At 37.3% G+C, this 12794-nt stretch overlaps 1 protein-coding gene across 8 annotated transcripts in view; it reads left to right on the top strand.

Moving 5' to 3' along the window:
- The window catches only part of LOC124635685 (AT-rich interactive domain-containing protein 2), a 30049-nt gene that overhangs the window by 1892 nt on the left and 15363 nt on the right, over positions 1-12794 (top strand). For 3 of the 8 annotated variants that reach the window (XM_047171636.1, XM_047171635.1, XM_047171629.1), the window contains exons 3-24: positions 158-267; positions 892-1010; positions 1437-1646; positions 1984-2231; positions 2639-2814; positions 3125-3218; positions 3542-3703; positions 4464-4628; positions 5032-5154; positions 5834-5977; positions 6329-6498; positions 6864-6982; positions 7373-7458; positions 7844-7969; positions 9801-9872; positions 10282-10362; positions 10522-10552; positions 10637-10692; positions 10783-11232; positions 11480-11563; positions 12444-12542; positions 12669-12770. In XM_047171636.1, coding sequence (XP_047027592.1) covers positions 158-267; positions 892-1010; positions 1437-1646; positions 1984-2231; positions 2639-2814; positions 3125-3218; positions 3542-3703; positions 4464-4628; positions 5032-5154; positions 5834-5977; positions 6329-6498; positions 6864-6982; positions 7373-7458; positions 7844-7969; positions 9801-9872; positions 10282-10362; positions 10522-10552; positions 10637-10692; positions 10783-11232; positions 11480-11563; positions 12444-12542; positions 12669-12770 — 3027 coding nt within the window. The remainder of the gene's footprint in view (positions 1-157; positions 268-891; positions 1011-1436; positions 1647-1983; positions 2232-2638; positions 2815-3124; positions 3219-3541; positions 3704-4463; positions 4629-5031; positions 5155-5833; positions 5978-6328; positions 6499-6863; positions 6983-7372; positions 7459-7843; positions 7970-9800; positions 9873-10281; positions 10363-10521; positions 10553-10636; positions 10693-10782; positions 11233-11479; positions 11564-12443; positions 12543-12668; positions 12771-12794) is intronic. The other 5 variants (XM_047171633.1, XM_047171632.1, XM_047171630.1 and 2 more) reach the window with 5 other exon arrangements.

Genomic DNA, 12794 nt, shown 5'->3' with positions numbered 1-12794 from the left:
CTATTAGTTTTGCTGTCACTTTAGCCTTGAAAAAACGTATTTGACCGTTACTTTTACTTTAGACATTACTTTAACTTTTGATGAAGAAACTGGCCGTTAATAATTTAGACATGACGTTAATAATTTATGTTTGGTTTTAATATCATTTAACTTACAGGTAAATCAAAATGATACTTGGGAGTCATTTCTGCGACCACTGAGGCTGCCACATCCGTGTGTCAATGGATCTACCCTTCTTAGAAGAATATATGGGTCCTATTTGGAAAAGTGAGTGTTATTTTTTATGTATGAAGAGGTCTTAAGGTTCATATTCTCATGTATAAGTTTATACTCTACCTCGATGTCGATGGCGCAATGGTCATCATGCCGGACTGCCGATTTTCAGGTCCCGGGTTCGATTCCCGGTTCGGTCGACATTTGTGTGATGAGCATGCTTGTTGGCCGTGGTCTGGGTGTTACAATATGTATTTATAAATATGTATATATGTAGCTATATGTAGTTTATCAGTTGTGTTAGCACCCATAACACAAGTTAATTAATAACTTACCATGGGGCTAACCGACCGTGTGTGAAAAGGTGTCCCGACATTATTTATACTCTAAATATCTACTTGTAATTCCTATATGTTTTATTTAAAGTGTGCACACATCCATCCATATTTTGTTATATGTTTATAATATAACTAGTGACCCACTCCGGCTTTGCACAGGTGCAATGCTTGCATGCAATGCATATAAACCTTCCTTTTTAATCACTCTATCAAAAAAACTGCATCATAATATCCATTGTGTAGTTTTAAAGATTTAAGCATACATAGGGATATAGGGACAGAGAAAGCGACTTTGTTTTTTGTGACTGTGTAGTGATTGTGCTATAATTTATTTTTCTAGGTATGAGCGAGCAAAGGGTCCACCAGGCAGAGATGACGACAACGATATGGATGAAGACCCTCGCCGAGGAAGGGGGGGCATGCCGCGAATATCCTATGGTGGGGGTACGTACATATCAGGTATGTTTCTACTTGAAACATATACCTATCTGTGCTTATTCTTTTCTATTAGTTGATGTTCAGACTTTGTTAGTCATTTGTTTTGATAAATTATTTATGTTATTGATTGAATTATTTCCCTCGACTTTAAACTCCTGTTTCTCATATGTAATGACTTATAGCAATATCAAATCAAAGTCAGCAACACAGACATGAACAGATCACTTGGTACATCCATATTTTTGTTGTTATTTGCGATTTTTTAATCTAAAGCTGTTTTAATTTTCAAATTATGATTATAAAAATAAGTAAGTGATGAAACGACGTTTATATCACTCCACCATTTTATTTATTTCAAGCCAGTAGCATTCTTCCGCTATTAACATTACCCAATAACCCACAAAACCCTTAGCTAGTTATTAGGCAATATTATTTATCGGCATTAAGCATCAGGTGAGGCGCTTCGCACCAGTTCCCGGGTGGCTGCAGCATCAGAACGGCTGGCCCTCTCACTCTTGTCACCGATGCCCAACGAACAAGACTTTGCCGTCAATGTATGCACGGTACTGGCAGCCGACCACTCGAATAGACTGCCATTGAGTACTACGCCACATATATTGGACTTTTTGCTGGCTCATGCGGGCGTTTATAATCATTGTGAGTATATTTTTTCAGTAATGTTGTCAAATACATAAGCAAAAAAATATACAATTAACAAGTCACAAAGGACCCAGCCTCCACCAATGCAGAGATGGTTTAAAACAACCAATAAAAGTTCTATTTTCAGACAAATTTTGTCCACTCAATCAGTAATATCACTGATTGGAGGAGTTTTTCCATTTAGGTGGAGCCAGGACCTTTTGTTTATTACTATGTAATATGTTCTTTTTAATGTGTGTGATAGTATCCACATCAAGATTTTGGCATGCTGTTGACTAAAATGTTTTATTAAAAAAAATTACAACATTATCATGCATCGTCACTAACTTCTTAGCGAGTCTCCGCGACACGATCGGCCGTTCCTACTACGAGGCTCGGGGTCGTTACCCAGACGACTTTTGGAGTATGCGCGCCGGCGGTGGCGGGGCCAAGGAGTTAGCTGACGAGACCAAATTCATGCAGCCCGGAGTGGAACAACCCGAACTGATTGTGCAAGCTAGGGCTGCTTATAATACTCTGACGGATTGCCTGTTGAATGGAGCTGAGGAAGAAGAATTGCTTGTGGAGAAGATATTGGATGATGTAAGTTTTTTTTCGAGAGTATTAGAAATTGGCTGCCAAGGAAATTATAGTAGGGTGCTACAGGGTGGGTTTGCTTGGGAGATATGATATGTGCTGGCATGTCTTAATAAACCCACAAGAATTCGCCCGTACTTTCTTTGCTTACATGCCCTAAAAACGAAAGCAGAATTGAAATCTACCATTGTCCCACACGCTATTAAAAGTCGCGTTTTCAACTCATTTTAGCTCTCCTACTGTTTATTATGTATTTTTCATTAGCTCCCAGAAGACAAAATCAAATTCACAGCATAAACGAAACCATTCAGCCGACTATTTCTATCTTCATCTTCCATAACTGAATTCCAACATCCATCTTATAGACCATCTCTTAGTTATTTTTCTTTATACCAAGGTCCATTTCCTTCTAGGATATTCTAGAAGACTGGGTAACGGAGCCCTCAGAAGAGTTGTTCGCGCCCGAACTCCCAGGGGGCGCCACTTGCGTGTATACTCAACGGGTACTGCAGATAGCTTCCATAGTTCGCTCGCTGTCCTTCCACGATGAAAACGTGCAGTATTTAGCTAAGAACACCACGCTTATAAGGTGAGATTTATACTTATTATATAACTTATACTAAATGTATGTGCAATAAACAAATACAAAAATAATATCACAACTCCAATTATATTATATCCGCAACACAGTTTATGACCAAACCCATATTAACATAGTTATAAAAAATACAAAAACAGTGTCCCTCTGGTATCGAAAACATGTGATATTATTGCTGTTGTCTTAATAATATGAAGTTAATTTTCAATCAATTTGGATTTGTATTTTATATACTTTTGGAGGACACTTTTTTTGTTTGTTAGTTATTAGAAAAGAACCCTGAAGTGCTATTTAATTTCAGATTCCTATTGCTCTGCGCAAACTGTTGGGTAGGCACATTGCGGCAATCTGGTCTGGACACACTAGGAAATGTATCAACTGAACTTATCATCAAGGTAAGCTCATTATACTTACTTGCCAACAAAATGACTTCACTTTCTTTTTAAACCAATTTCCCAAAAAGGAGGAGGTTCTTGATTCGGATGTTTGTATTTTAACACGTTTATATTAGATCCACTTGTAACTATGTATGTAAGAAAATCTTGGAATATTAATTTGACCCACTTCCTGGTCTTCGATTAATATGAAATTTTGCACACGCTCTGAGTTCTGATGATAATAAATGTACATGTTTTTTTAGTTGTTCAAACTATAACATTTTTATATATATAACGTAGTTTGATAGGTGGCAATTTTAAATTCTTTTTTCGTTTTATAGGACCCAGCAACATGTCTGATATCCCGTCATGTGCTGTCAACGATTCAGTCGGCCTTAGTGTCACAGGACCGAGCTAGGGTACTTGCAGCGCTTGAACTGCTGAATAAACTCGCTCAGAACGAAATTAATGAAGATGCGCTGCTTAAAGCGCTTGAAGCTAAGGTACTGTCAAAAATATATTTTTTAAGTACATATTTATATTCATGATCATCATTATTACGCGGTGTCCTGCGTGAGCGACGAACGCGACGCGACGCGACGCAACACGACGCGACGTAATGCGACGCGATGCTATACGCGACAGATGTCCTACGTGATTTTGGTCATTACTTCTCAAATCATGGAGAAGTTGTGTTACAATTTTGCTTGAAAGTTCATATTTAAAGTACAGACAGCAACAATCTTCCAACTTGTTTGTACTAATAAACGATTTCTTTAATATTTATGTTTTTTTTGTCCCACAACAATCAACGCTTCTGAATAGTTCGCGGTGTCGCGTCTGGTCGCCCTCAAAACAAGTACGCGTTACGTCGCGTCTCGCCGCAGACTGTCACATAGGCCGCATGTAGGGAATTCCTTTGAGTTGATCGCGTTCGTCGCGTTCGCAGCGTCGCGTCGCGTCGCGTTCGTCGCTCACGCAGGACACCGCGTTATCGTGTGTAAAAATTTTACTCAATTACGCCTTAATTTTTAAATTATAATTACTTTAAAAAATATGTTTTTGATTGAAATATGACACGAAAATGATTTTATGGTATGCTACTTATGAAACTGTTAAAATTGCATTAATTCCGTTATTTATATTACTGGCCAAATGGCCACAATAATGAAGCTTTTTTTTAAAATTAGCAACTCTTTGTAAATATTCTCCATTATTTTTACTTCAGCATAAAATTCACTCACCCAATTTATTTCCCCCCAGGTGTATCAAGAAGTATGCGCTCTACTAACTCTCCGCGACATAATGGTACTAGTATGTACACTGGAATGCGTTTACGCGCTCACTTCGCTCGGCGACCGCGCGAGCGAAGCCGTGGCCAGAGTGCCCGGCCTTATTCACACGCTCGTCTCCCTCGTCACTGTGGAGGTCAGTTGGCAAGTCAGACTTATTGACTAAAACCCATCATGTTCCTTTGTAGGCCTTTTATGTACCAGGGCTGCGGTAACTCTTTCGAGCAATCCCACAGCGTAGAATCGCGTAGAACAACGCGCGACGCTGACACGGGTCTGTTTTGAAGAAAGCAGACAAAGGGACGATGAGCCACCCGAACTCACCCAGACTCATGTCATATTAACCTACAGAAGACATGTGTTGCTGGGGTGTTTGTTGCGCCACTTTTTTTTCCCAAAATTTTTAGCAAAAACACAGGAAGTGGTGAAGGGTGGGTGTTTTGGGCTGTCTTTTGTAAACTTTTTGACATTCGAAAAGTGCTGCTTTGAATCCAAGTTTGAATAAATGATTTTTGATTTATTTGTGGTATTTCGCTCAGGCACAAAGCTACGGGCCCCGGGCCTGCATACTGATGCGCGTGGTGGAGACGGTGAGCGGGCCCAGCGCCCTCGCCGCGCAGGCCGAGCGAGAGGCGCACGAGCGACTCGGACAACAGCAGGCGGTGAGTTATGTGTAATGTTCCCCAGGCACGGAGCCTAGGCCCCCGCCTGCACAGATAGATAGATATTCTTTATTAGGTACACCAATTTTACATTTTTGATCTTAAACTAGTTAAAGTAGGTGACATAATGGGCGGTCTTATCGCTAAGAGAGATCTCTTCCAGACAACCTTAGCATGGATTGAGACGAGAAGGAAAAGATCATATGGTAGACAGTTAGACAAAGTGTAAACTTGCTCCTGCAATTTGTATACTGATATTTCATCAGCGCCCTCGCCGCGCAGGCCTATTTGGATAAAAAAGATTTATTTGCAAAAACACGTGTAGGTGATAATAATACATGGCTGTGATCAATACAGGTTGAATGGATATTTTGTTTCAACGTTTGACTATGACTGGGCGTGCAAAAAATGTCCTTAGGAGCTAACATACATTGGGTTTAGGTTTGAATCCTAAAGGCTCCAAAACTACTGAATCGATTTGAAACATTCTTTCACTGTTTACGGCAGCATTGGTTGTATTTTATCCGAGTACGAGCAATAGTTTCCACGGGATAAGGGTGAAACCGCGGGAAAGTAGCTAGTGTGTCAATATAAATCTTATCATGACAGTAATTTTTGTGTAGTCGCTCGAAAGTAATACGCGTACATTAATAAACAGCAGTATTTTGTCACCCAACAGGCTCAAGTGGCCATTAAACCCGCGACGGAAGCCCCTCAAGCGACCACTGCAGCTGTCACCACTTCATCGTCCACTTTGGCGCCCGTGACGTCGATACAGCAGTCTCATTTACAGCAGAGAACTGTGCAGGTGAGTGATACTAAGGTAAGATGTTCTTCCTTCTTGTTATCTTCGAAAATGTTTCTATTATTGTAAAAGAATGTAGAATTTACTAAAAACTTACAATAAGGGGTCTTAAACATCCGATGTAATAATTGCGCAAAATTTATATAGGTATTGCGCAATTTTTGCGCAAAATTACAAAAAGAGGCTTTTATGTTGTTGCTTAAAAAGTTATGTGATATGTTGCGTTAATGAACACTTACAGGAATCGTACCAGTTACATATTCTTTCCGCAATCAATTTTTTTACGGGTATCTTTAAACCAAAGATCTTTGTTAGGCCCCTCGATTTTTTTAAATAAATGCAATAAAGAAAATCTCCTTCTATAAACAGGAAAACGAGCACTTCGCGCAAGCATGGCTTCGCTCGGCATACGAAGTGTTGCCGGCGTCGGACAACAGCGCGTGCGATGCTAACGAGATGTACCGACAATATGTCGCGTGCTGCACTAAGCTCGCCAGGAAGGGCGTTATTGCGCCACAACACTTCCCTAGATTAGTCCGGTAAGTTAGTATTTAGCACTAGCTACTGTCTACGACTTCGCTCGTGTTGTTTAGTAATATATTTATGTACGAGTCCAGAAATTCGGAAACGATTAAGTATCTACTACAACATAGAAAAGAACATTACCTATTTGTAATACATGTTTTAGTACCTAGATATACTCGCAATGTACCCCTGTTTCTACTGAAAACTTGAGAAAACTTGTCCGCGCTCGGACAAAAATGTTCACACCACAGGTTCATTCAAATCCTCATACCAAGTTTCAAATTCGTTCAGCCGTTTTACTAAGGAAACGTAACAAACTTCTGCAAAACATTCTTACGAATTCTTTTTTTTAACTATTTTTTTCTTCAAATGTTTGTAGTACGGTGTTCGGCGGTACAGTGGGACCCAACTCAGTGACGCTAGCAACTGGAGAGACTCAACAAGTCTACATCGGAATTAGATCCAGAACTATGCAGAACAGGCCTAGTCCTACTGCGGGTTTGTTATTATTCATTCACTTATAATATAAGGATGTAATATTTTAATTTCAGAGTTGTTTATGTTATAACATTCAAAATAATCATAATAGTACAAGAAATATTGTGATATTTTCTTAGTAGAATCACTTTAAATGGAAGTCTATATTGTCCTGTGAACCAGATCAAGTGTGATCAAACCAAGGACCAAGATCGTTTTTTTTTTAATATTAATTCTAATAAAAGTTTGAATTTATATTATATATAAATTATAATTTATATTTATATATTGATTTCTCTCTCTATAAAAAAATTTAGACAGATTCCAATGGAAAGTCAGTTAATCAAATGATCTATTCTGGAATATCTATTACCTAGGTAATATGCTAAATACCTATGTTTCTCTCTTTAGGACCTTCATCGCCAATATTAAAAGCTCAGCTCACGAATAAGGCAGCGACTGAAACGAAGCCCGCTGTATCGACACCCCAAGTACAGGTAAGGATATAAATAACCTTAAAAAATCGTACCGGTGAAGAAAAGAAAACAGGTATTTTGTGTCCAAAATATACATAGTTATGATTGGTAGCAGATAAAAAATATATACAAAATACAGGCAAAATTTTATAGAAATCCTCTGTTTCTCGTGGTTTCAACCGCGTCTCGAAACATTGTCCTTACCAAATTTCATCATCATTAGAATCTTTTTCGCGCAGATACTGTAAAAAATTATACATATTTATAGTTTAATCATATATACCTAGTTTTTATTGCTACTCCTTTTGTTTAATTTTTCTGTTCTCGTTATTTTGAGTGCTACATTTTGCGTTGAGTAAAGGGTTTTTCTTTCTTTTTTTAAATCAAAATTTAAAATGATCTACAGACGCAAGCGCAACCCACAGCGGCCCACCCGCATCTATCTCAAGCGCTCGAGTCGAATCCTTCGAACACGACGCTAATAAAGCATTTGTTAGCGCACAAAGTAAGCCCCGCACTACAGACACCGCAAGTAAGTTCTACTAACAAAACTAACATTAACATTTTGTATGACTTTATTTTATTTTTTTGGGGTCTATTTATTGTTTATAATTAAGTATGGGGTCTAAGGGTCGGTTCATATCTGATGGAAAATGCGTCGAGCGTATCGTAAATGTATGATCGACGCACTGACGAATTGTCGGTTAGATGTGAATGATTATATATTTGTCTTTTCGGGCGCAACGCGACCGATAATACGCTACACATGTTTTGTCAGATGTAAACCTTCCCTAAAAATAATTACGATTTTTTTTTTCTTTTTATTTCATTGTCCCAAAGGCTTTTTTAAGTGGTCGAGTAAGATTGTTAAATAGCGTTGCATATCATCCTCCGAGCCTTTTTCCCAATCATGTTGGGGTCGGCTTCCAGTCTAACCGGATTCAGCTGAGTACCAGTGCTTTACAAGAAGCGACTGCCTATCTGACCTCCTCAACCCAGTTACCCGGGCAACCCGATACCCCTTGGTTAGACTGGTGTCAGACTTACTGGCTTCTGACTACCCGTAACGACTGCCAAGGATGTTCAATGACAGCCGGGACCTACAGTTTAACGTGCCATCCGAAACACACAAATAGCGTTGCATATAATCAGGTGAAAGAAAATAAGAAAATTAGATACTTCCATTTTATTATGTTTGTTCAATTTTTTACTATAATTTGAAACAATTTACTTTCGAAACTAGACAAATGCAGGTGACGTGTTTTCAAAGAAAGGTATAAAAATCACAACGAAAGGTATCAAATACGAGTAATATAAATGAAAGAATTAACCACATGCATGTTAAATTGAGTTTATGAACGTTATAACAATGATTTGATGGTTCTAAAAATGCAGTATTATTACATGATATAGTGATCCAGATTCGAATGTGAGAAAAGGACGTCGCTTTTCTATGTACCTCTATGTATAAAGGATAATGCCTAAGAATACGGATACAAAAATATCGTGAAAACTCCAAATGCATTTGGAGTACATTTTGTACATTGTTTGAGTAGTTTTTGGTGTTCATTTCTTCTATTTTTTTATCTATCTAATGTAGCTCTACCGATGACACTTAGTTTCAAGTCTGTTGAAGAGAGAGAGAAGAGATCTCTCGCATAAAAACTGTTTCATTGCGAAAAAGACACAACTGTATTCGGTACTGGATAACTATACCATCTCATAATATGGCTTTTGAACTATTTAATTGAGGCATGTATTGTAGTGAGGTATTTTTTGAAAAGCTTGACATTAAAGGCAGACTACACATGTCTGTGCCTTGAATTTCAAAGGCAACAAAAATAAGGCGGTGTATGCCTAAAAAAGGCAAGTAGTGGCAGTGAAAAGCGACGTAGTAAAGGCATGCCAAGTATACTAGTTAATAAACTAACAATAAAATAACTGGTTTGAACCGGCATGAGTATTTCGCTAGCTTTTTATTCAGCATGGTTTTTTATTTTAAGGAATTGTCTTATATGGTAGGTGTATATGGATGATTTAACGTTTTTAAGGCAATAATCAATTTTCAGAAATTTATATTGAATTCTATGACATCTGTCAAAGTCAGAATTTGAAAACTTACGTTATCTGAAAACCTTTGGGTTGAGATAGTTATAAAACTTTTCTATGAACCGATTATTATGTACAGAAATTGATATTATATAGTATCGAAAAGCTAACACATTATTCGTTTATCATATTCACTAAGCTTAGTGTCACAAAACATCCAGTGAGTGTCATTTTACATTAATATTTCGTTTGACGTAGGATCAGGGATGGCCAATATTTTGGCGGGTATAACTAAATCTCTATATTGACTATAGGTAGCGCAGAGACAACAGAGTCAACAGCGAGGACCTGCCACTCCTAGCACTGTTGTTGTTCAAACTAACCAGGTAATTATTATTTATATTTATTTTTTGAAGATTCTGCTAGAAAATATCAAGTAAAATAAAAACGTCATAATCTTTTCTTGATTTCAAACCTTTCTTGCACTGCGCCTGTGTTCCTGGGTATACATATTTTATTTCACGAACGCGAGTGAACCATACTTGTGTGTACACGCATATTGTTAGCTCAAGAGCGGTCTGAAGTGGTCAATGCGCCGAGTCATACAAAGACAATATGTGGATAGTAAATATAAAAATCTGTGAAGTATTTGTTTCTTTTTTATTTGTCAGTTTAGTTGCGTGTTAAAGTAAGTTTTCGCGTGCGGAAACTAATAAACCCCTAAACATTCTCAAAAACTTCCGCATTTTCAAAATGACTTTAACTGTATCAATTGATTGTTTTACCTCCTAACAGGTAATGGATGTCGACCCCGAAGCTTTAATCAAGTGTACGACGATAACGCCGGGCGGTGTTGCCAGTAGTACACCTGATAAGGTAAAAATAATCCTTTGTTTTTGCTTTCCTTTGCTGTGCAATATTACATTTGTTGTCTATTATATGGTGTTGGTAATATTCTATTGGTATTTTGTTGTTGTAATATTGTGTTGTAATATTCTACTATATAAAATTAATATTATATTCTACTATTTACAGGTTGTTATCAACCAGCCAGAAGATCTTTTAGGTAAATATACTTTTAGATATACATCAATTCAAAACCAAAGTAATATTTTTTTTATGTAATTCTAATCATATAAATTACTTTCAGTACCGAAAGAAGAACCAGTGCAGATTCAAATAGACGAGCAAACGCAATTGACCATCGTAAGTTTTATTCATATAATGAACTAGCTTTAATATAGATAACTCATTTATTTAATTTCTCCTACTAACTTTGCAATTCTTTTTTCACAGAAATCAGCCCAAAACAAAATGCTAGCAGACTTACTGAAGAAAAACTCCAACCCTCCTTTACAAGTGGTTCAAATGGGCCCCCAGATTAACGCCCCCACCATACAAATAACTGAAACGGGTCAAATCGTTCAGGTCAAATCTGACCCCACGCCTGTCATACAAATCAACGACCCAGGCATAGTATCACAAGGAAACCAATACTTTCAAATAAAGAACGAACAGGGTCAACTCATTCAAATAAAGAACGAACAAGGTCAAATCATTCAGTTGAAGAGTGACCAATTACAAGCTCCGATTCTTCAGTATAAGAATGAACAAGGACAGTTGGTTCAAGTGAAGGCAGAAGGTCAATTGTCTATGAAAAGTGAGAAGGAGGTTGAATCTGTTGTTGGTGTTGGTGATCATTCGTATACGGAACCACCGGCTAAGAAGGCGAAGGTGGAAGATAAGGTTAGTTTTTGTAGAATCCTTTACCAACCTACTTGCTTATAGAAAAAAAAAGTAAGAAACGGTTCATATTTTTTTTCTAATCGTCAGGATAATTCAAGCATTACATGTTATTCTACAATGTACTGAATAATCACTATATTAATACCAAGTTTCAACAAAATCTTTTCAGCAATTTTTGCGTAAAAGAATAACAAACGTGCCTCTATCCTATATTTCTCAAATTATATGATTTTTATAACGTTTTCAGCCGCCACAAGAAAGCGTGTCGAAGACAGCAGCGAATCTTTACGCGGCGCTCGCTGCTTCAGCATTGGAAGATGAAGAGGATTTGGTAAATAATGATTACATTTAACTATATACAATGGTATTATATAACCATAAAAGAAAAAAAAAGACTTATTTGTCAAAAATACTTATACTACACTTTAGAGTACCTTTGAACACAAATCTCAATCGATGTTGTTATGTTAAACGCAAATTATGAATACTACTACTACATAGGTTTACAGGTCATTCACGCACATATCATTCTTCAAAGTGGTGGACAGCAAGAATATAGGCTCGGATTACATCAAAACGGAGAGGAGCGGAGAAGTTTTTAAACGTCCAATAGAATTTCTCCACTCGGTAGATGGCACTGAGTGGGCGGCGAAGAGATGTTTGAATAACGAAATTCTATTGGTTGTTTAAAAACTTTTCCGCTGAGCACCGTTTTGAGACTTGAGGAAAAAAAGGCTCCATTCTGTCAATGATTCCTCATACGTAACATAATATTTATTTCATGTCTGTTCTCTATGGCGTATCATAGCGCCCACATGGATTGCTTTTGGGAGCTCTACGAGCTAAGGTTCTAATAAAAATTATGTATTAGTGTATTTTTTTTTGTATTGTAGATTTTACACAATAGTTCTGCTCATTACATTTGAAGTAATTTACTAGCTAGCCTTAAATATGCTTATTGAATATATTATGCACAATTAATTTGTTAATTATTATTGGTTGATAGTATTATGTTAAGATTCTTCTCTTGTCTTACCCACGCAAAAAGAGAACTGTCGTAAGAGAGAATGTGTCGGTATCACCGTAACTCTTATACAGATGAACTGGATACGATTTTTTTATTCGAAAGCTGTTTTTTTATACTTTTTTTGTATTCAACTAACAGATGAATAAATAAACTTTATGGTATTAATAATGTGTTTCTCAAACAGCTGCCACCGAAGCAAGAGCCGGTAGAAATGATACAGCCTTCGGTTTTGATGACTGCAGCCGGTGAAAACTCTGTCATCATACAAGAACCTATTTTACAGGTAATAATACTCTTTTACTGTAGCTATGCCCTTTAGTAAAAAAATTACAAACAATATTTTTCCTAATACTTAATAAAAAGCAAATTTTTTGAATCATTGAATTTATATGACATTGACTATAATTAGGTGCAACAACCAACGATGTCGGTGCAACAGCCGACGATACAAGTGCAACAACCGACTCTGCAGGTGCAACAACCGACGTTACAGGTTCAAGCACCTATACAGGTAAGGACTGGCATATTGATCCTA

This window comes from Helicoverpa zea, chromosome 13, assembly GCF_022581195.2.
Source record: "Helicoverpa zea isolate HzStark_Cry1AcR chromosome 13, ilHelZeax1.1, whole genome shotgun sequence".
NCBI classification, from domain to species: domain Eukaryota; kingdom Metazoa; phylum Arthropoda; class Insecta; order Lepidoptera; family Noctuidae; genus Helicoverpa; species Helicoverpa zea.
Note: the sequence above shows the minus strand (reverse complement) of the source record. Positions and strands in the feature narration are given on the sequence as shown.